This window comes from Mustela erminea, chromosome 6 (genome assembly GCF_009829155.1).
Source record: "Mustela erminea isolate mMusErm1 chromosome 6, mMusErm1.Pri, whole genome shotgun sequence".
NCBI classification, from domain to species: Eukaryota; Metazoa; Chordata; class Mammalia; order Carnivora; family Mustelidae; genus Mustela; species Mustela erminea.
The window spans coordinates 57,519,584-57,539,664 of NC_045619.1; the positions used below are offsets into that span (position 1 = coordinate 57,519,584).

A 20,081-nucleotide genomic window follows, 5' to 3' on the forward strand; every position below is an offset into this window, starting at 1 on the left:
CATACTTAGAAAAGCAGTGTTGCAAATATCATACATGCTGGTTACATTTATAGTTTCCTTTGACCCCTTTGCTTTCATGTGTGTAAGAAAGTGGGCTAGTGTCCATTCCCTGTGCTTTTATAGATGGAAGGAGCATCTGATAATAACCAGCCAGGATTCTGTGGCTTCTCTCCACAGCAAGGGCCAGAAGCATATTAAAGGTCTTGCTTACCAGAAGCAGTCCTCGGTCTCGGTGCCATTCTTGAAAACATATGCAGTGTTCCAGGAAAAATCTTTGAATGGCAAATGATTGGCCTTCCAAAAGTTAACCAAGAAGTACAACAGCTTCCTAGCTGGAGACATCAGCCTGGTTAAAGTCTCTTTATAGTCACATGACAAGCCAAAACTCCCAGCTGAAATCATGGGATAGGTCAAATCTGTGTCAAGGCTATGCCAAGAGGTAAAAAAGAAACCAATGTCAGGATTAACATAAGCAGCACAAATATGGTTCCTCTTTAACCTGTTTCAGCCTGTGATTGGTAATAAATGGTAAGAATAAAATAGGGTCTTCAAGCAGCTTTCTCCCTTAAAGAGGTGTCCCTCCCACACAGGTAGATTTTAAAATAATATTTATCAAGCAATGTATTATGTTTTAAGAAACTCTGGGTATTTTCATGTATACATGGTGGCTTGGTTACTTCAATTTATTCTGAAACGAGTTGTCATAACATCTAGGCTGGGACATATGCCTTTGAGGAGTAGGGCTAAGGAACCAGAGCATGGCCATCACAACTACCACAGATGTTCTAAAGCCCAAAAGATGTCCTCCATATTTCTCCCTCTATGCATTGCCTCACATCTGGCTCTTCTACGGACTACTTTGAGAAACACATCACCTGACGACTTCACAATTTCCCTTCCCTGTTTAATACATGGATCTTCTTGTGGTTCTTACTCACCCATTGGGTTCTGGATTAAATATCTCTTTACCCATGAGAACGTTTCACTGATACCTGAAGTGGGTATGTGTTTAATATCTGTCTCTTCCACTAGACTGCAAGCTCCATGAAGGCGGGGATCATGGCTAGCTTGTTCACTTCCATATCTCCAGTCCTTTGGGGTCCTATGTAGGCCCTCAATGCACACTTGATAAAGGAAGCAAAGCAATATCCCCTTTTCCATCTTTGGCCTTGCACGGAAGGGTTTCACTAGGTGTCCTGCTTGCATCTCAGACTCCCCATGTTCACAGTCAAAAAGACTGAATTTTATTTTTATTTCTCAAAACTTCTTTTTATCCTTATTTCCCTATTTCTTTTAGTGTTTTTTGTCTGCCTTCCATCCCTCTTTCCAATATCCAGTTGTCAAATGCTATTGATTCTACCCTTAAATATCTTTAAAGACCATCCTTCCTTTCCATGTCAGCTGCTTTCATGCAAGTTCTGCCCTCTTCCTCCCCTCATGACTTTCCCATCTGTGTCTCCTGAGGGCTCTGGTCTTTCCTGTGCACTGTGGGCCCCTATTCATCCCAAAGTTGAGCTGCTGCTTATGGCACTTCCCTGCACAATCTTAATTGTTTCTGATGCAAATCTAATTAAATATACCCCCCTCCCCTGGAACTCATGACCTCCCAAATACAGCCCTACTTCATGTTTCCGGTTTTCTCTACTTCATGTTTCTTATTATTCCTCTGCTCATCTCTTGCACTCCAGTTAATACAGACTTTCATGAAATTTCTATACTTCTCTTGCTTCTTTGCTCTTATACGTACTTCTCCCTCTGCCTGGATGGGATGCTTAACCGTTCATTTCTACCCATTAATATTTCACCTGTTCTTCAACACTCAACTCATACACCATCCCCTGCATGAAGTCCTTTTTTCTCTCTTGAGCTTCATTCTTCCAACCAGCGGAGGCTCTTTCCTTCTTTCCACCCCAGAGCAGCCTGTGTTTCTTTGGTGGAGTGTGCTGTACTCTGCCTTGTTCTGGTTCCCTGGGCTCTTGTCCCCTTCTCTATTTCACTGGGCAGGGGCTGTGTTTTACTTAATGCTCTCTACTCCGACAAAACCGAAATGCTTCTTTGTATAAGGGAGGCCCTCACAAATAGTGAATCAATTTTCCTGCTCCTCCTTTCCTTCCGACCGCATTCACGGCATATCCGTAAGTGGTTGGATAAGACAGCAATTGGGAATGAATGCAAGGAAGACTAAGAGCCTGAATTTGCCTGTATTTCGGTTTAGAAGATGAGCTGAGACGGGACACCTGGGTGGCTCAGTTGGTTAGGCAGCTGCCTTCGGCTCAGGTCATGATCCCAACGTCCTGAGATCGAGTCCTGCATTGGGCTCCTTGCTCGGGAGGGAGCCTGCTTCCCCCTCTGCCTCTGCCTGCCATTCTGTCTGCCTGTGCTTGCTCTCTCGCCCTCTTTCTCTGATAAATAAATAAAATCTTTAAAAAAAAAAAAAAAAAAAAGAAGATGAGCTGAGAAAGGGCTTCTGTGGTGTTTCTGTGGCACGTGGTGGGTCTGAACACCCGAGTGTGTTTGTCCAGCTGAGAGGACGTGTCAGAAGCAGACTTCACGACAGAAATTTCAGAAACTTAATTTTACTTTTTCCGGAATCTATTGCAAGGGAAGCGTAATTTTCTCCGTGTAGACAAAGGAGATCCTTGATTCAGGGGAAGACTGAACAGATAAAAGAAAGGCATGGGAGAGGGATTTTGATTTGGGGAAGAACAAAATGTTCTGTGCTGATGAGAATTACACTGAGTGAAATGAAAGGAAAGGATGAGGGCGATTTTCCCAAAGGCAGAGAAATATTTTCATCGTGGTATTAATATATTGGCAGCTTCTTCCTCCTAAGCTGATAAGGGCGCTGGGCAAGGTGCCTTCATATATTAAGTATATAATCCTCTGTGCTGTGAAGTCAGTACCTTGCTACTTCACTTATTCCTCTGGCCTAAGGAGGAGAACCGACCCCCTGCTAATGCTCCGGGTACAGCACTTTTCCTGTGTGTTTCCATACACTGTGCTCACACCTTAGCAAAGATGCCCCTTTATTAAACTCCTCGGATTATCCAAGTTCATTGTCTTCTCTGTCTCCTGAGGGCTCTAATATTTGACCTGTCCCCTGTTGCCTCTCAGGCTCAGATGTTAGTAACTGGACCTGAACAGCTATGGTCATTCACCCCACGGTAAGCAAAGGTCAAGTTACCTGGATAAGTATTTTGCTACAGAGAAGTAGCAAAACGCGAGGGCCCCAATACCCCTCATGGCACTGCCTTGACCAGCTGCTATTTGATAAATCACTTAAATTGGTATCATGGCCTGACTTCGACTCACAGTGACATTAAAGCAACAACCAACCAAATTACTTACTACATCTGGAAGGTAGAGTATGTACATGAGGGCCCCATGAGGACACAGCCCATTCGTTTGTTTTTCTGTAGGGAAAAAAAAAAGAAAGAAAAAAGAATGGTAATGATAAAATGAAAACAATGGGGGCGCCTGGGTGGCTCAGTTGGTTAAGCGCCTGTCTTCAGCTCAGGTCATGATCCTGGGGGTCCTGGGATCAAGTCCAGCATCGGGCTCCCTGCTCAGTGGGGAGTCTGCTTCTCCCTCCCCCGCTCCCTGCTACCTTCTCTCTCTCTCTCTCTCTCTCTCTCAAAAAAATAAATAGAAGCTTTTAAAAAATTAAAAATAAAATGAAAACAATGAATAAATGGGTAGGAAAGAAATGGTAAGGGAAAAAGGCCCCAGAAAATTTTAAAGTGAGCCTGTCAAGAAAGGAGCAACGCAGGGTGCCTTGAGGTGGGCAAGGGGCGCTAAGGGGTAGAGAAGTCTGAGGAAGCAAAGATGCTGTGGGCGGAAGGAAGGAGATTCTGTTGGAGGTGAACTTGGATTCTTCGTCAAAAGGAGAAGGCAGAGTGGGGGAGAAGGACTGACTATAACTTGAGCAGTGTCTGTGGGCCGGACTGTGGGCAGACTAGACTTGCAGGTGCTTTGGGGGAAGAGGGCAGGTTGCAGTTTTAAGGAGAGCTACAAAACAGGGCTAAAGAGAACGAAGTGCAATGTGACCAGCTGGGTGATTACAGACGGCGTCTCGTACTATTTCTCAAAAGGACCATGATTAGGAACATGCCATCCCTGGCCTTAGGAAACCAGGACACACCTCTGTCCATAGAGATAGAGGCATGGAGGACACAACTCGTGCATCATAACGTGGAGTCTGTAAACTCCCCCTCCTCATTCCCGGCCCTCTCAAGACTGGGAAGGACTGCTGTCGTCAGTGTCTCTTCCTGACAGGAGCCGACCTGTCTGGTCAGGGTCATGCTACTGATTAAACTTCTGTGTGGTTCTACGCCTAGAATTCTGCTTCTAGGAGAGCCTTGTCTTGGGTTTCTGTGGTAAAAAGGCTGCTTGCATACCTAATTGCCTTTCAAGAATTTGGAGTATTCTTTCATTCCAGAAAGCCCTGGCTGGGATTGGGAGCTGGGAGGAGGAATTAGGCAAGAAGCCCTCCCTTTCTTTCTTTCAATTTTTTTTTTTTTAAAGATTTTATTTATTTATTTATTCATTCATTTGACAGAGAGAGATCACAAGTAAGCAGAGAGGCAGGCAGAGAGAGAGAGGGAAGCAGGCTTCCTGCCGAGCAGAGAGCTGGATGCGGGGCTCGATCCCAGGACCCTGAGATCGTGACCCAAGCCGAAGGCAGAGGCTTAACCCACTGAGTCACCCAGGCGCCCCTCCCTTTCTATTTCTACCCTTTAACATTACTGTTACTACTTTAAAATTCAGGTTTCAGATTCAGCCCTGAAGCCATTAACCTGTGGCCCCATGTAGGGTGACAACTTGAAACAGAGATCTCTGGTGTAAGACTTTGAAATACCTCAGGCACTTCCTGAGGGATACACAAGAAAACCAGTTAATGTCAACATTTAAAATTTTTAAATGTTTTGAAGACAACTTAAAACAAAAGAATTCCCCTCCTTAATACTGGAAGTGCACAAATAGAACATAGAAAGTTCTCCCCACTTTCCTGGACTCCCAGAAGGCCCTCATCACTTGGGAAACATATGGGGCTGAAGTCAAATTACCCTCTCTCCAAAACACTCAGCTATGCGACTAGAGGTGACATACAAAAGGCTCATGGACAAGTGCTCATGGACACTGTGACTTTTGTGTGCCGAGAGGCATGAGCTCTACCTACGAAAGTGTTTACTTACAGAAATTTCCCTGAGTAGGTCAAGGCCTTCACAGGTGCTACTCCGGCAGTCATTTGACTTATAAATCACACTATCCGAATAGATGAATGTAGCATTCACAGTCACATTTATGCCTGTTTCCAGAAATGAGGGAAAAGAGAAAATGTGTTATTTTTCCATAGTTTGTAGCCATGAGGTTTACTTTTTTACCAGTTGATCCTGGGAAAAAATGGATATTCCTCTTCAGGCCCAAGAATATTATATATAAGAATATATTTTATATTACTTCCTGTCACTTCTTTCCTCTGTCTCATTTCTGTCTCTCTCAACAGCCCTATTGAGGTATAATTTACCCTCCATAAAAATCACCCATTTAAAGTGTACAGTTTGATAATTTTTATTAAGTGTGTATATTTGTGCAATCATCCCACAATCTGGTTTTATGACATTTTCATTCTGTTCATGGCTCTCTTCTTTTCATGCTTGTAGTCCCAGCAAGTTTCTTCTACACATCTGCAGAGTTTTAGGACAGCAAAGATACAGACAGTCTGATACTTGTTCTTTCATGTTCCCAAAGTGCTGATTCTGTTTGCTGCCAATGTGCACACTGGTGCCTCTGTGGTCAGCCCCCAAAGCTAAAGTGAAATGTGTCCATCAGGGCCTAGGGTCTTCAGATAATGGGTCATCTTCAGGTAAGGGCAAGAGCACTGATGGTGATATCCCTCATTGTTAGATTGCTAGAAATTCTGTCTTGGAAGGGAATAAAAAGACAGCACAACCATATGATCAAGGTCTGTCTTTTCCATTTCATTTCCTCCCAATAAAAAAAATATTCAGGACAGATGTGTGATTCCTAAGCAGTGGCATCCTTCATGTGGCCAAGCATTTGCACAGGAAGTCTGGAAATCTCAGTTGCTCGTCACACTGCTGGTTGAAGGATGCGTGACTTTCTGTGTGTTCTTGCACAAGCCATCTGAACTTCTCTAACTGGATGCCTTCATACATAAAATGGGATTAAAACCATAACTGTCAAACATAATAATTTTGATACCTCTACAAGAGTAAAACACATCAACAACAGAAAAGGCTGTTGTTCTTCTGAACGTCCAAATAACAGTGTTTTTCAAGACTGAGAATGAAATAGTCTTCACACTCTTTAGCTGCCTCAGAGATGTGTCTGTCAACTAGGGAGCATTTTACCTCTTGCCTTTTTGGAGGAAGGAGGGTTGATTCAAGAACACGTGTCCTGATACTTTGTTCAGTAAGAGATCTAAATAAGAGTTGGCAGTAGGTCTAGTCAAATAGAAGAGGTCCATGCAAGAAGACCAGTCAGAGAGAATAAAAAGAAGAGGTGGGGCTAGCGATGGATAGAAGAGCGATTAACACCTGAATGTGGCCCTGTGCCAGCCATAAGACAGAACACTTTATACCCTTTTTGTTCTTTAATTCTCACGGCAATAGGGAGACTATAGAGTATATGAAGCTGTGGGGGGATAGTACAAGTTAGGCTGTGGGGGGCCCAGGAGAAAAAGGAAGTGCATGTTGGGACCAGTGGAAAATAGTACCGGAGATGGGCTTATTAGAAAGCAGCGGGAGGAGTCAGGGGGTGGAGTGGAGGCCAGCACAGAGTCACACAACATAAACAGGGCTTGGGAAGATGGCCACACCCACAGCTGTTAATATCTAAGCTAGCTCTTCCTCCTCTTCCCCCATGAGGGCTCTGTTCCCTCCTGCCACCAGGAGGGGCACTGAAGATGACCCACTTCAAAATCCAGTGGTCCAGGCAGCCCGTGGCAGACAAATATAAATCCTGCACAGGATCTAGAAGAAGGGGGGCCATCATCTATTGAGTGTGACCTCAGGCAAGTGATCCCCAGTTCCTTATCCATTTATAGATAGAACAGAATGGGGCGATCTCTGTTACTATATGCCTAGCATTGGGCTCTGGATTTTTGCATGCATTATTTCAATCCTTAAGCCTCCCTTAAATCCTAGGAGGTTAGTTAAAATCCCTAATTTAAAAATGAGAAAATGAAGGTCTAGAAAGGTAGACTGACTTGCTTAGGGTTACACAGCTGGGGTTTTGAACCTAGGACTGTCTGATTCTAGAATCAGACATATTGTAGACTGGTAGTTCACAATATGTGGGCCACGGAACCCAGAGGTACCTTGAGAGTCTTTCAGGAGGGCTAGAAGGTCAAAGCTAGCCTAAGTAAATTAAGACATCTTTGTTTTTTCCACTCTTCTCTCATGAGCATATAGTAGAGTTTTGAAAGCCTACATTATATTAACTGTATTATCACAATAGATTAAATGCAGAAGCAGATATGAGAACCCAGCCATTTTCTATGAAGCCTTAAAGATGTACAAAAATGTAAATTGATACCATTTTTCCTACCTATTTTTATTTTTTGGCTTGAGAAATAGAGGTTTTCTTTAGTAAATTTTATTTATGTGAGCAGTTAAGGTGTTTGTAATTATTTTAAATTAATTAATAAGCAAATATTTAAACCATTTCTCAGTCTAATTTCCAATATAGTAAATGTCAGTAAATGTAACTATATATACAGAACTCTACAGAGCCTGCAATTATTTTGAAGAGTATAAAGAGGTCTTGAGACCAAAAAATTTGAGAGCCATTTCTGTAGAACATATGTTGCATGCTACTGTCTCTCAAAAATTTTCTGGTTATGTGAACTGTTTCTGCTTTTGTTTTTTAATTGGGTAGGGGAAGATGAAGATCCCTTCTCTTTTATCTTCCCAAATCCCAACTGATTTCTCAAGAAAACACTGAAAAATTTTCAGACAATGTAATGACTTCAAGTCAAAGCTTAACTTAAACAGTTCCCCCAAGTGCTGTTCCTCATCTTTATCCTGCCTGCACCTCCACCCCACCAGGATACCTCCATCCTGGGAAGATGAGTGGAATGCTATAGAATACAGAGAACCCTGTCTCCTTATCTAGGGCTTTGAGGATGGGATTGGACCATAGTGAAACTGAATATAGGTGCTGGAGTCTAGAAAAGGGACCCCTCAGTGCATGAGACCATTTGGCAGGTATGAACAAGGTGTGCTTAGTCATGGAACACACATCCTTGAGGAGCTGATGTCCTTAAGTTGAAGGAATCTCTTTTTTCCATGTTTTCCACCAAATCCTATCTATTCTTCAAAACCCACAGGAGTTTCCTAAGTACTAGGAAAAAAATATTGTTTTCTTCTATTTGGACATCACCCACATTTGGATTCTTAATTTTCTGCAATTTAGCTCTTTAAGTGTAGTGACTTAGAATTTCCCCCAGATAGTAATGCTCAGTGTGTTTAGAACATCAATCTATCTTTCCATCACAACCTGCACTTCTGGAGTTTCCTATGCATGAACACCCATCTAACAAAATGCATCACCATGTGCAAAAATCTGGGCATCATTGTTTATCCCCCCCCAAATTCTCCATTTGTTTAATTTATTCAACCACCTCACCATGCCTAATTTTCTATTTGGTAAAGGAGATGAGTGGAACTTAGAATAAACAACCCAATAAAGCGTTTATAATTACTAGTGATAGATAGATCAGGAATTCAAATTCAGGTTATATGAGTCCAGACAGGTTATATGAGTCCAGAGATCAGATCTTAACACTACACTACACTGTATATTTTATACCCTGGTAACTTGTTCAAGTAACAGCAGCAACAACACGACAGCAATAACCTAACATTAATGTCCTCAACCAAAACAACAGTGACAACGATGAAACAACTGCTACTCTCTGAGTTCTTAGTATGTTTCAGTCTGTGTATTAGGTACTTTATACGAATTTCCTCATTTAATTCATACCATAGCCAACTACCGTTTATTGTGATTTCAAACAACAAGGGGATTGAGGTTTAGAAAACTTAATTTGCTCCAGGTCACTGGTGATAAACAGTTGGTTAAAAAGCTGGAATATGAATCAAAATCCTATTCCAAATCTCTGCTTCTAACCACAGTGTTCCACTGCCTTATTTTAATGGAAAGTTAGTTCATGATGGCTAATGATCTTAGGGTGGCAATACGATATGTTCTTTGGAACCAGACAGATTCGGGTTGGAATCTCATTTCCAATAGGCAACCTGTATGACTTCAGCAAAGTTAGTAAGCCTCCACTGTGAAACTGTGCCAATAATGCCAATCTTACAGAACTGTGATGACTAAAGAGATTATATATCTTACCTAAAACATGACAGGTACTCAATAAAGAAGGAAACCAAGGCTCAGAGAGACTAAGGGAAATTGCTCGTCCAGGGTCACAAAGCAAGAAAACTCTAGGACAGTGACTCCAATCCATGTTCTCAGATTTCAGATCAAATACTCCTTCCATTATGCCACAGTCTTGGTAAATAAGGGGCTTTAATTAAATGACCTTATAGTTTCATTACAGCTCTAGATCACATCCATCTATCTACACCAGAATTGGTCTCAGGCAAGTCAAAGAAATGTATATTGCACAGCAAAAAGTTATCACACATATGTGATGTATGATACCTCTTGCTTTTATTACCATAGAATTTTATTGCATTTTTAGTGGTTATTCAAATCTTACTTATGATAACTTCTCAGAACACACACGTCCAGTCTAGGAACAGCGATGTATAGCACGAGGGCTTAAATACCTTCCAGACACTATGTAAAGTCATTGGCAGAGGTACCAAATAACATGTAACATATACATTGTGCTAGCCACATGGCATTACCACAAGGTAATGAAACCATGCAGCGTGGGCACTAAAAAAGAGCTGATTACCACAGAATTTTAAATGGAGGAAATGAAGACATACCCTCTTTAGAACTACAAATAAACATTAAGATGTATGCTCTAGTCATTGACTCAGTAATTATACTTTTGGCAATCAAGTCTCAAGAATAGAAAAAAAGTATACATAGATCTATGTGTGTGTGTGTGTGTATTTGTTGTAGTATTTTAAAATAATCATGAAAATTTAAAAACAAAAGGAAATCATACAATAGGGAATAATTAGAAGGTTGACTCCAAGGAATATTCTATATCCACTCACATGATGTGATGAAGATTCACATGAAGATTATACAGTTTTAGGAAAGTCACTTGAGGAATAATGTGACATAAAATCAGAAGGATAGAAGATTTTTTCTATACCATAGTGATCCCAACCATGTTCTTAAAAACAAGAAACTAAGAGGCATATATTAACAGACACTGGAAATGAAATATCCAGGTGGCTGAAAATTATCAGGCATGATTTTTTCCCTTTATGTATTTTATCTGATGTTATAAAGTTTATTTTAATAACTACTAGATACAATAAAGAACCGCAACACTGAATTTGGTTACAAATTTGATTGTGTCTTATAATAACAGCCAACAGAGATGTAAGAGTGAACAGATGGATTAAAAACCCCAGAAAAAGAGTCCACGTCTGTACGAATTTAACTCTCTTAATTCATCTTCTTGACTGTAAGCCTGTAAAGTCTCAGGTCCAGACCAAATACCGCCTCTGAGCAGCTGCAGAAAGGAACACAATGCCCTCCTGAAACTGAGCCATCAATCGAGTTTTGTCTGGGGCAGTTCACTGCTGTGAACATATGCAATTCCCTGGGTTGGGGCCATTCCAAGAGCAGGGTGGATTATGATGGAGCACAATGCGGTAGGACCTAAATCCTTCTCTCTGAGAGCCTACTGCCTTGAAACAGAAAGGGGTTGTGGGGCCAGCCTTAGAGGAGAGTGGGTGATCAGGCAAATGGAAGGTCTTGGCTAAGCAACCATTTGACCCCAGAGGTGGTAACAGGAAGGAGATGGACTCTTTGACCATGTTCTTACCAGCAGTAAGCAGACGCTGTTTCACTATTTCCACTCCCTCATCCACCGCTTGTCTCAAGTTATCCAAGGACTCTGGGAAGGCTGAGTTGTTCATCATCAGGACGCTGATCTCGTAGCTGCCATTGTTGCAGTTCTGACTGATCTGGGAGGCCCAGTACGTCAGTCCTGGACGGAGGAGCAGTGACCACAAAGCTAAGCCCAACAGTGTCATCTTCGTGCCCTTGCTTACCTCAGAACCATACCCCTTGTGCTCACTTGTTTTACTCTGTGCCTTTAGGGAGGCAGGGACTCCAGCTGGGCAGCCTCTAGCTGGGTCCTTTGGTCCACTCTTCCCCACGCTCCTTTCTGGTCATGCCCCACTGGTCACGTGGACTATGGAATACAGCCTCCCTGCCAGCAATTAGGAGCTACATTATGATAGGAGATAAACCAAAGTTCACTTTGTGTGTTTGCTCACAGAAAGGCCAGAGTTATAAACAGGGAGATTGCCTGGGCCTCACCCAATAAAAATACATCAATTTGTGACACATCGCTGGGAAGAGGAAAAAGGGGAAGCGAGAAGTCTAGTATGTACATAAAAAGATGTGTAAAGTGAAAAATAAGGGTCAAAGGGCTTAAATGAAAGCACAAATATCATGGACTATTGGTGTTTAGGTTATATCTGTACACCGGAACTGAATCCTTAACTAGGAAGAACTGCGTTTCAATCACTGGTCAGCAACTGTTTACTGAGACTTGACTGGGTGCTGGGCGTTAGCAAGGCACTAGCTATACAACTACAGGTGGTGTGGGTACTTTAATGTCTTCATGGAACATGCATTCTGGTGGTGAAGACACATATTAAATAATTGTGAATAAACAACTGTGAAAAAAAGGGCAGAGTGCTCTGGGACACAGGGCAGATTAACAGCGTATTCTAGAAAGTCAAGGAAGTTTTCCTGAGAAAGTGCCCTTTAAGTTAAACCCTAAGGGATGAACAGGAGTTAGCTCAATGGAAAGAGGAGGAGCATATAGAGGGCAGGGGGACAGCATGTGCAAAGGCCAGAAGAGGGAAGTAACATGGATGTCCGAGGAACTGAAAGAAATACAGCATGTTTGGAGTAGAGAGAGCTAGGAATCTAGGGGCGATAAAGTTTCTCAGTGGAGGGGCACCTGGGTGGCTCAGTGGGTTAAAGCCTCTGCCTTCAGCTCAGGTCATGATCTCAGGGTCCTGGGATCAAGCCCCACATCGGGCTCTCTGCTCAGCAGGGAGCCTGCTTCCTCCTCTCTCTCTCTGCCTGCCTCTCTGCCTACTTGTGATCTCTGTTTGTCAAATAAATAAATAAAATCTTTAAGAAAAAAAAAAAGGTTCTCAGTAGAGTAGAGTAGACAAGGGTAGGCCATAGGGTTTCCTATAAACCATTAAGGATCTGGAAGTTCACCCTAAAGGTCAAGAAAGGAACATGATCTGATGAATTTTGTAAAGACCTCTTAGGCTGCCATGACAAGGATGACCTAGAGAGAGTGGGGACATGGAGTAAATTAGGGCAGTGTTTTTGTGGTCCAAATGCGAAGTAAAGGAGACCTGGATGAGGCCAATGGCAGTGGAGATGGGTTCAAGAGATATCTAAAAGATGCAGACAAACCATAAGAATCTCAGGAAGCAAACTGAGGGTTGCTGGAGTGGAGGGGGTGGGGGATGGGGTGGGTGCGTGATGGACACTGGGGAGGGTATGTGTTATGTGAGCTCTGTGTATAGTGTAAGACTGATGAATCACAGACCTGTACCCCTGAAACAGATAATACATTATATGTTAATAATATAAAGATACCATAAATTAAAAAAAAACTAATTAAATTTAAACTAACACAAGCTGAGAAAAAAAAATAAGTAACTAAAATGTATATGACATAGTTTTAAGGATGCTCTTAATATGTATTTTCACTGTTTCAAAAAATAAAATGTTTTAAATATGAAAACTAAAGACAATTTCTTTAGTGTGAATAAAAAGATTTCCTACAAAAGGAAAAAAAAAAAAGAGAGATATCTAAGAAGTAAAATAGATGAGACTTGGTATTTATTGGATGTGGGAGCATTAGAAAGAGGAAGGAGTCAAGAGTGGCCCCTGATAAGCTCAGCTGGGTAGGTGGGAAAGCTGTTAAGCAAGCTCTAGGATTCTGGAAGAGGAGCAGGTTTAAGGAAGAAGATCATGACATCTGTTTTTGGACATGCTGATTTTAAGGAACCTGTGCAGATGAGGAGTAGCCTAGAGTTTTGGGAAGAGGATCTGAATCTAAATGGAGGTTTGGAAATATAGTCAGAGATGTAGTACAATTGACAAAATAATGTCATTATTTACACCACTGACTTGATGACCACTCAAGCCAAGTTTATGTTTCAAACTTAAAGCATGTAACATCAACAAGATGGAGGGCTAGGAAGCCCCAGCTCTCATCCCTTCACGAAAAAAAAATTAACAACTGCCCACAGATAAAAATAGCTCTGGGAAGGCTTTGGGAGTGCAATGAAGAAGCTGCAGCAACCCAGTGGATCAAAAAAATCAAGATGGCCCCATAGGAAAACACAAGCATTTTATGTGTGTCATTCCATCCTCCAGTGTGGCCCTGCTCCACACCAAGAGGGATCCCCTTGGCCATGACATTTTACTGCAGGGAAAGGAGAGCAAGAGGACGCCAGCAGCCTTTGCCACTGGTAGAAAACCTGCAGTTTTCATCATCAAGGTCCTCTGTGGTGTTTGCTGACACTAACTCCAGCTGACCGAGATGCCTAAAGTACACACTGCTGTACTGAGAAGTACAGAGAAGGGCCTGTTGGTGCACCCTCACTGGGACTGGAGCCACTGCACCACCCTCCCCAGTGCCTTGGTGCCTGCACTGCAGACCCCAGGACCTAGAGGGATCTCATTGGCCAGGACCTCCCCTGTAGGGTAGAAGGAGAGCAAGAGAAGGCTAACGGAACTTGCTGCTATAGTTTTGGTATCAAGGATACTTGCAGTCTTCACCAGTGCTGACCTCAGCTGACAGAACTGCCTGTTTTTAATGAGTACATGCTATAAAAAGAAGCACTCATGATAAGAACACAAAATGTAGGGATAGGAGAGTAAAAGCATAAAATTTTGCATACAATTAAAGTCAATAAATACAAAAAAAGAAAGAAAAAATAAGAGCAAATCACTACAAAAATATAATCACATAGCAAAGAAGAAAAGAGTGGAAGAGAGGTACAAAACAGGAGCAAAAAAACAGAAAACAAAGAAGGAAATGGCAATAATAAATACTCTCATATCAGTAATTACTTTTTTTTTGTTTCAGGTTTTTAAATTCTAGTTAGTTTAACATATAGTATAATATTAGTTGAAGGAGTAGAATTTAGTGATTAGCTTAAATATAACACCCAGTGCTCATCACAACAGGTGTCCTCCTTAACCCCCTCACCCATTTAGTCCATCCCCCACCCATCCAGCCACCCTCAGTTTGTTCTTAATAGTTAAGAATCTCTTAGGTCTGCCTCCCTCTCTTAAGAATTACTTTAAATGTAAATATGTTAAGCTCACTAAACAAAAGGCACAAGTGCCTGATTGAACAGATCAAAAAACCCCACCAATACTCATCACCATGCAATGTACAAGAGATTCACTTTAAAGACACAGATAGGCTGAAAGTGAAGAACAGGAAAAGATATTCCATGCAAATGGTAACCAAGAAAAAGAAGGGGGCTATACTTACATCAAACAAACTATACAAAGAAGGACATTATACAATGATAAAAGGGTTAATTCAATAGGAAAGTATATTATAAACACATGCACTCAACACAAGAGCACTTACATATATACAGCAAATACCAACACACCTGAAAGAAAAACTCAACAACTGACAAACTGACAACAATCTAATAGCAGCAAGGGACCTCAATATTCCACTTACAATAATGTATAGAATACCAACAAAAAAATCAATGAAAAAACAGCTGATTTGAACAATACTACAGACCAAATGGACATACACCAACTTTCCGTCCAATAGCAAAGAATTCATGTTTCTTAAGTGTACAAAGCTCATTTTCTAGGATATATCAATGTTCCATCGAAAAAACAAGTCTTAACAATTTCAAGAAAATTAAAACCAGTCTAAGAATTTTTTTCTGACCACAGTGGAATAAAACTAGATGTCAATAACAGCAAAAAATAAAATAAAATAAAATAAAATAAAATTTTAAAAAGAGAATAAGTAAATAATGGAAAATTCATGAATGTGTGAAAATGAAACAACACACTCTAAAACAACCCTTGGGTAAAAGTGGTAAGCAAAGGAACTTAGAGTATCTTGAGACAAAAAAGAAAACCAAACCCATACCAAAACTTATGGGATGGAGCAGAAGCAGTATTAAGGGGGATTTATACCAATAAACATTTACATTAAGAAAGATCTCAAATAAACAATCTAATTTTATACATCGAGAAACTAGAAGAACAAACTAAACCCAAATTTAGCAGACAGAAGGAAGTGATAATGATGAAGGAGCACGGGGCTGGCTGAAGACAAAGCAAAAGCTGGCGCCTTGTACCCCCTTCTCCATCCGCTCCCCCTCAGTCCTATGTGTAGCATCCCTCAGGCAGCCCTGACTGCCATGAACAATAAGCAAATAGTTAACTTGCAGAGCTCACAATCCTGCTAGACAGGAGTCTCCCTTGGCTTGCAAATGTCCTAAATCTCACTAACAAAGACGATTGATAGCAGGATTGTGACATTCCACCAAAGTCTCCCAACTATCTTAATGTTAATAGCTGGTCTGAAGACAACATTGATCAAGCTGCAAGGGCAAGGCCTGCAAGGGCAAGGCCTGCAAGGGCAAGGCCTGCAAGGGCAAGGCCTCGGGTAGGCCTCCGATATCCTGGCACCTTGTAGGCCCTCTTTAGCATATGAAAACTCCCGTTGAAACCTCCCTTCTCCTCACCTTCCCCCAACTGCAAGGTATATAACATGCCTACCCTCACAACCCGGGGCAGCAGCTCTTCTGCCCACGGGTCCTGTCCCCGTGTTTTAATAAACCACCATTTTGCACCAAAGATGTCTCAAGAATTCTTTCTTGGTCATCGGCTCTGGACCTCAGCCCACCGAACCTCACCTAGGTTCTAGAACTTCATCAATAAAAATTAGAGGAGAAATAAGTCAAAAAGGGAATAGAAAAAAATCGACAAAACTAATAATTGGCTTTTTGAAAAGATAAAACTGACAAACCCTTAACTAAGGAACAAAGAGAAAATGCATATAAATAAAGTAAGAAGTGAAAGAGTGGACATTACAATGGATGTCTCAGAAATAAAAAGAATCAGAAGGGACAATTATAAGCAGTTATACACACTAGTAAACTGGGTAACCTAGAAGAGTTGCATAAATTTCTAGAAACATACAACCTACCAAAACTGAATGAAGAAAAAATGAAAAGCGTGAAACAAATAACAAATAAGGAGATTGAATCAGTAATTGAAAATCTCAACAAAGAAGTCCAGAACCAGGTGCCTTCATGCATAAATTCCACCAAGTATTCAAAGAAGAATATCAATCCTTCTTAAACTCTTTCAAATACAGAAAAAGAGAGAACACTTCCAGACTCATTTTATGAAGTTAGCATCATGTTAATACCAAAACCAGATAAACAGATCAGAAAAGAAAATTACAGACAGCATTCCTGATGAACAGACATGAAAAATCCTCAATAAAATATTAGCAAACTGAATTCAATAGCACATTGAAAGGACCATACACCATGATCAAGTGAAATTTATCTCTCATATGGAGGGATAGTTCAATATATTCAAATCAATGTGATCTACCACATTACCAAATAAAAGGGAAAAAAAAAAAAACCATGATCATCTCCCTAGATTAAGAAAGAGCACATGACAAAGTCCACTGATTCATGATTACAATTCTTGGGGCTCCTGGGGGGCTCAGTCAGTAGGACATGTGACTCTTGATCTCAGGGATGTGAATTCAAGCTCCACCGCTCCATAGTCCCACACTGGGTATAGTTTACTTTAAAAAAGTACATGATTAAAATTCTCAATAGAAAAGTGTAACACAATAAAGGCTATCTATGAAAATCTCACAGCTAAAATAATTAACAGGGAAAACCTGAAATCTTTCCCTTGAAGGTCTGGTACAAGGCAAGGATGCCCACTCTTGCCACTTCTTTTCAAAATAGCACTGGAAGTCCTAGCCAGAGCAATCAGGCAAGTAAAAGAAAAGACATCCATAAAAGAAAAATTCCCTTCTATTTCTCCTTTACTCTCACACTGCACCCATATTCTGACCCCAGGTATGTGGTCTTTCCCCACACCAAGTAATCTTCCTGCATTGCAGGGCGTACAGGGAGAATGGACTTCCTTAGGTCATGAGAGAGATCCTGAGAGTGATGATAAGAAGTCAGTCTTCAGGCCTTTGGGATAGGACAGTGATTGCCTGATGTAACACTCTGATTACCCTGATTTAGCCTACCTGGTTCTACTGTACATCCCAGGTAGATTAAGAAATGCATTCTGGGTACTCAATTAACCAAACCTTAGTAGAAGGGTTTAGTAAAACTGAATGGTACTAGTTGTGATTCTCATCATTTTATAGTAGATAGGAACCTGAAGGAAGGGCTGGTTCTGGAAATGTATTCAATTATTGAAAACAAGCACAACTTACACTTCTCTTACCAGAAGCAGAGGGGAGAAAAAGATGGGTAACCAGAAAAAGGTAGGGTTATGGGAGGATCTATTCATGTAACAATAAATGAGGGAGAACAACCAGTATTTTAGCACTCAACAGGGGTTGACCAAAAGGGATGGAGAGTACCATAGCTGGCTGGTGTTGCCTCAAAGAAACAGAGGTTGGTTTTTAAAAAAAATTGTTAAATTACGAAGTAGATAATTCATATTAAGACATAGTCTACAATGAATATATACAAATTAAAAAATTAAAAACTGAACACTCATGTACCTACATTATAGTTTAAGATACACCATGTCACCAGGGCCTTTGCACCTGTGTGTACCCCATCCCTAAGGTGGCACCTCTCCTGATCCCAGCATAGCCAGGAGGTTGAGGGAAGAGCCCATAAGGAGATCAAGATATTGAGGCATTTGTTGATCATGGCATATTAGTATGAGGATGAAACATGCTGGAGAAGTTGGGACACAAAAGGCCCATGTTGGTGGGATGGTTGATGTGGAATAGGGCAGCTTTAGTCATGGTGTCTCCTGAAGTCTCTGACTTCACCAAACTTAGCTTTGATTTAGATTGAAGGTGCTGGGATTATTTTATGGGTGGGGCAGGTGGTGGTGGGTGACTGGTAGAGGTCAGAAGGTCAGGTCAGGAATGGGTGTTCCCTGGAGGCTTAGTGGCCGTCAGGAAGACTGGAACACCAGGCTGCAGAGAGGCACATGGCCATACCAATGCAGATTAACCTCTGCTACAGGCAACGGTTTTATATGTTGCGCATCTGGCGGCCAAGCTGGAACCCAGCAGTGGCTTTCTAACTTGTTGCTCTTGCCACTTCCCATGGTAGGAGGAAGAGCAGACCTTTTGCTTTTGTTCATTTGATCTAGAAATGAATGTAAGCCATGTCTAGGGTGGAGAAAATGAGGTAGATAACTGTCCAGTGCTTTTAATTCAGATATGAAAACAGGCGCATGTGGTTCTGGGAATCCTGTGATTACGGCATGTAACCAGGAAAAGATTTCCAAATGGCAAGACCAAGATAACAGCCCTTCCTGGATCCTAAAACCACTAGCACGTAGATCATAATTAAAGGGAGGCAGGTTTGCTGGGAGCGCTTCAAGGGTCAAAAGCAAATAATAAAACACTGGGGCTGGCAGAGTTAAAGATACACTCCAACGGGAAACAAAACCTCTCAAAGACAGGAGAAAAGAAGGGAAACAACTCCATAGGGGAAGGGAAAACGGAATAAGCTGCTTGCCCGTGGCACTCTCTGTTTCTAGCAACACTCTGGGTCTCTCTTACAGGCTTCCTGCTAAGCCCACCTTCTCACCTTCGGGGCTGGAGGAGCCCAGCACCACCGCACTCCACAGCAGCCCGAGGCTTCCTCTGTCTTGTTAGCTCAGCAGAGAGGCAAAAATGAGTTTTTCGAAAGGAATTTCACCAACTAAGGGAACTAAAACATGACCGTTTTTCTAGTAAGTACAGCATTAGAAGTTCTGATCTGAATTTATTGAGAAGAAATGGCAACAGTGACATATTTCTTTTCTTTTTTCTTTTTTTTTTTTAAGTTTTAGTTATTGATTTGACAGAGAGAGAGAGAGAGAGAGAGCGAGAGAAAGCAAAAGCAGGCAGAGGGGCAAGCAAAGGGAGAAGCAGGCTCCCTGCTGAGTAGAAAGCCCGATGTGGGGCTGGTGATCTAGGATCATGAGCTGAGCCCAAGGCAGACACTTAACTGACTGAGCTACCCAGGCGCTCCAGTGACGTGTTTCTCACCTGACGACGAAATAGACTCACGAGATTAAATGAAACACACACTGGATGCCGGGAGCCAGAAGTCACAAATGATTCTGCTCCCTTTAGTGAAGTTGTTTGTTTAGTAAGGGTCCCTTGCATTTGGGTCTAAATTTGCCAAGTTTACTTATGAAGTTATATCCTCAATTAAATGCTATATAATCTGATACAAATAGCTATGAAAAATGTCCCTTGCATTTGGGTCTAAATTTGCCAAGTTTACTTATGAAGTTATATCCTCAATTAAATGCTATATAATCTGATACAAATAGTTATGAAAGCAATTTACTAAGAAAATTGCTGTGGCAAGACTGCTATAAAACACTGGGGAATAACATAAAAAAAAAACTAAAAATAATCTGCCCTTACAGAAGTCATCCTGCCTTCACTTATTTTTTTTTTTTTTTTTTTTTTCCCTGCAAAGCAAATACTTCCTGGTCTTGTTCACATAGGATAACATAATGCCAAGATGTATTAGGTAGCAAAAAGGCTAAGAGGTTCTGCTGAGTACTCAAGTGGTTTTGGATATGTAAACCATGGGAATTAGAGGGAAATACAAATTGCTTTCTTTTCT

General features: G+C 41.4%; 1 protein-coding gene across 2 annotated transcripts in view; it reads right to left on the bottom strand.

Moving 5' to 3' along the window:
* Nucleotides 1-20,081, bottom strand: part of GUCY2C (guanylate cyclase 2C) — a 130,871-nt gene that overhangs the window by 57,610 nt on the left and 53,180 nt on the right. For both annotated transcript variants that reach the window (XM_032347404.1, XM_032347403.1), the window contains exons 4-7: nt 11,009-11,415; nt 5,196-5,308; nt 3,349-3,413; nt 212-427 (exon numbers count right to left, since the gene is read on the bottom strand). In XM_032347404.1, coding sequence (XP_032203295.1) covers nt 212-427; nt 3,349-3,413; nt 5,196-5,308; nt 11,009-11,219 — 605 coding nt within the window. In that variant the 5' untranslated portion in view covers nt 11,220-11,415. The remainder of the gene's footprint in view (nt 1-211; nt 428-3,348; nt 3,414-5,195; nt 5,309-11,008; nt 11,416-20,081) is intronic.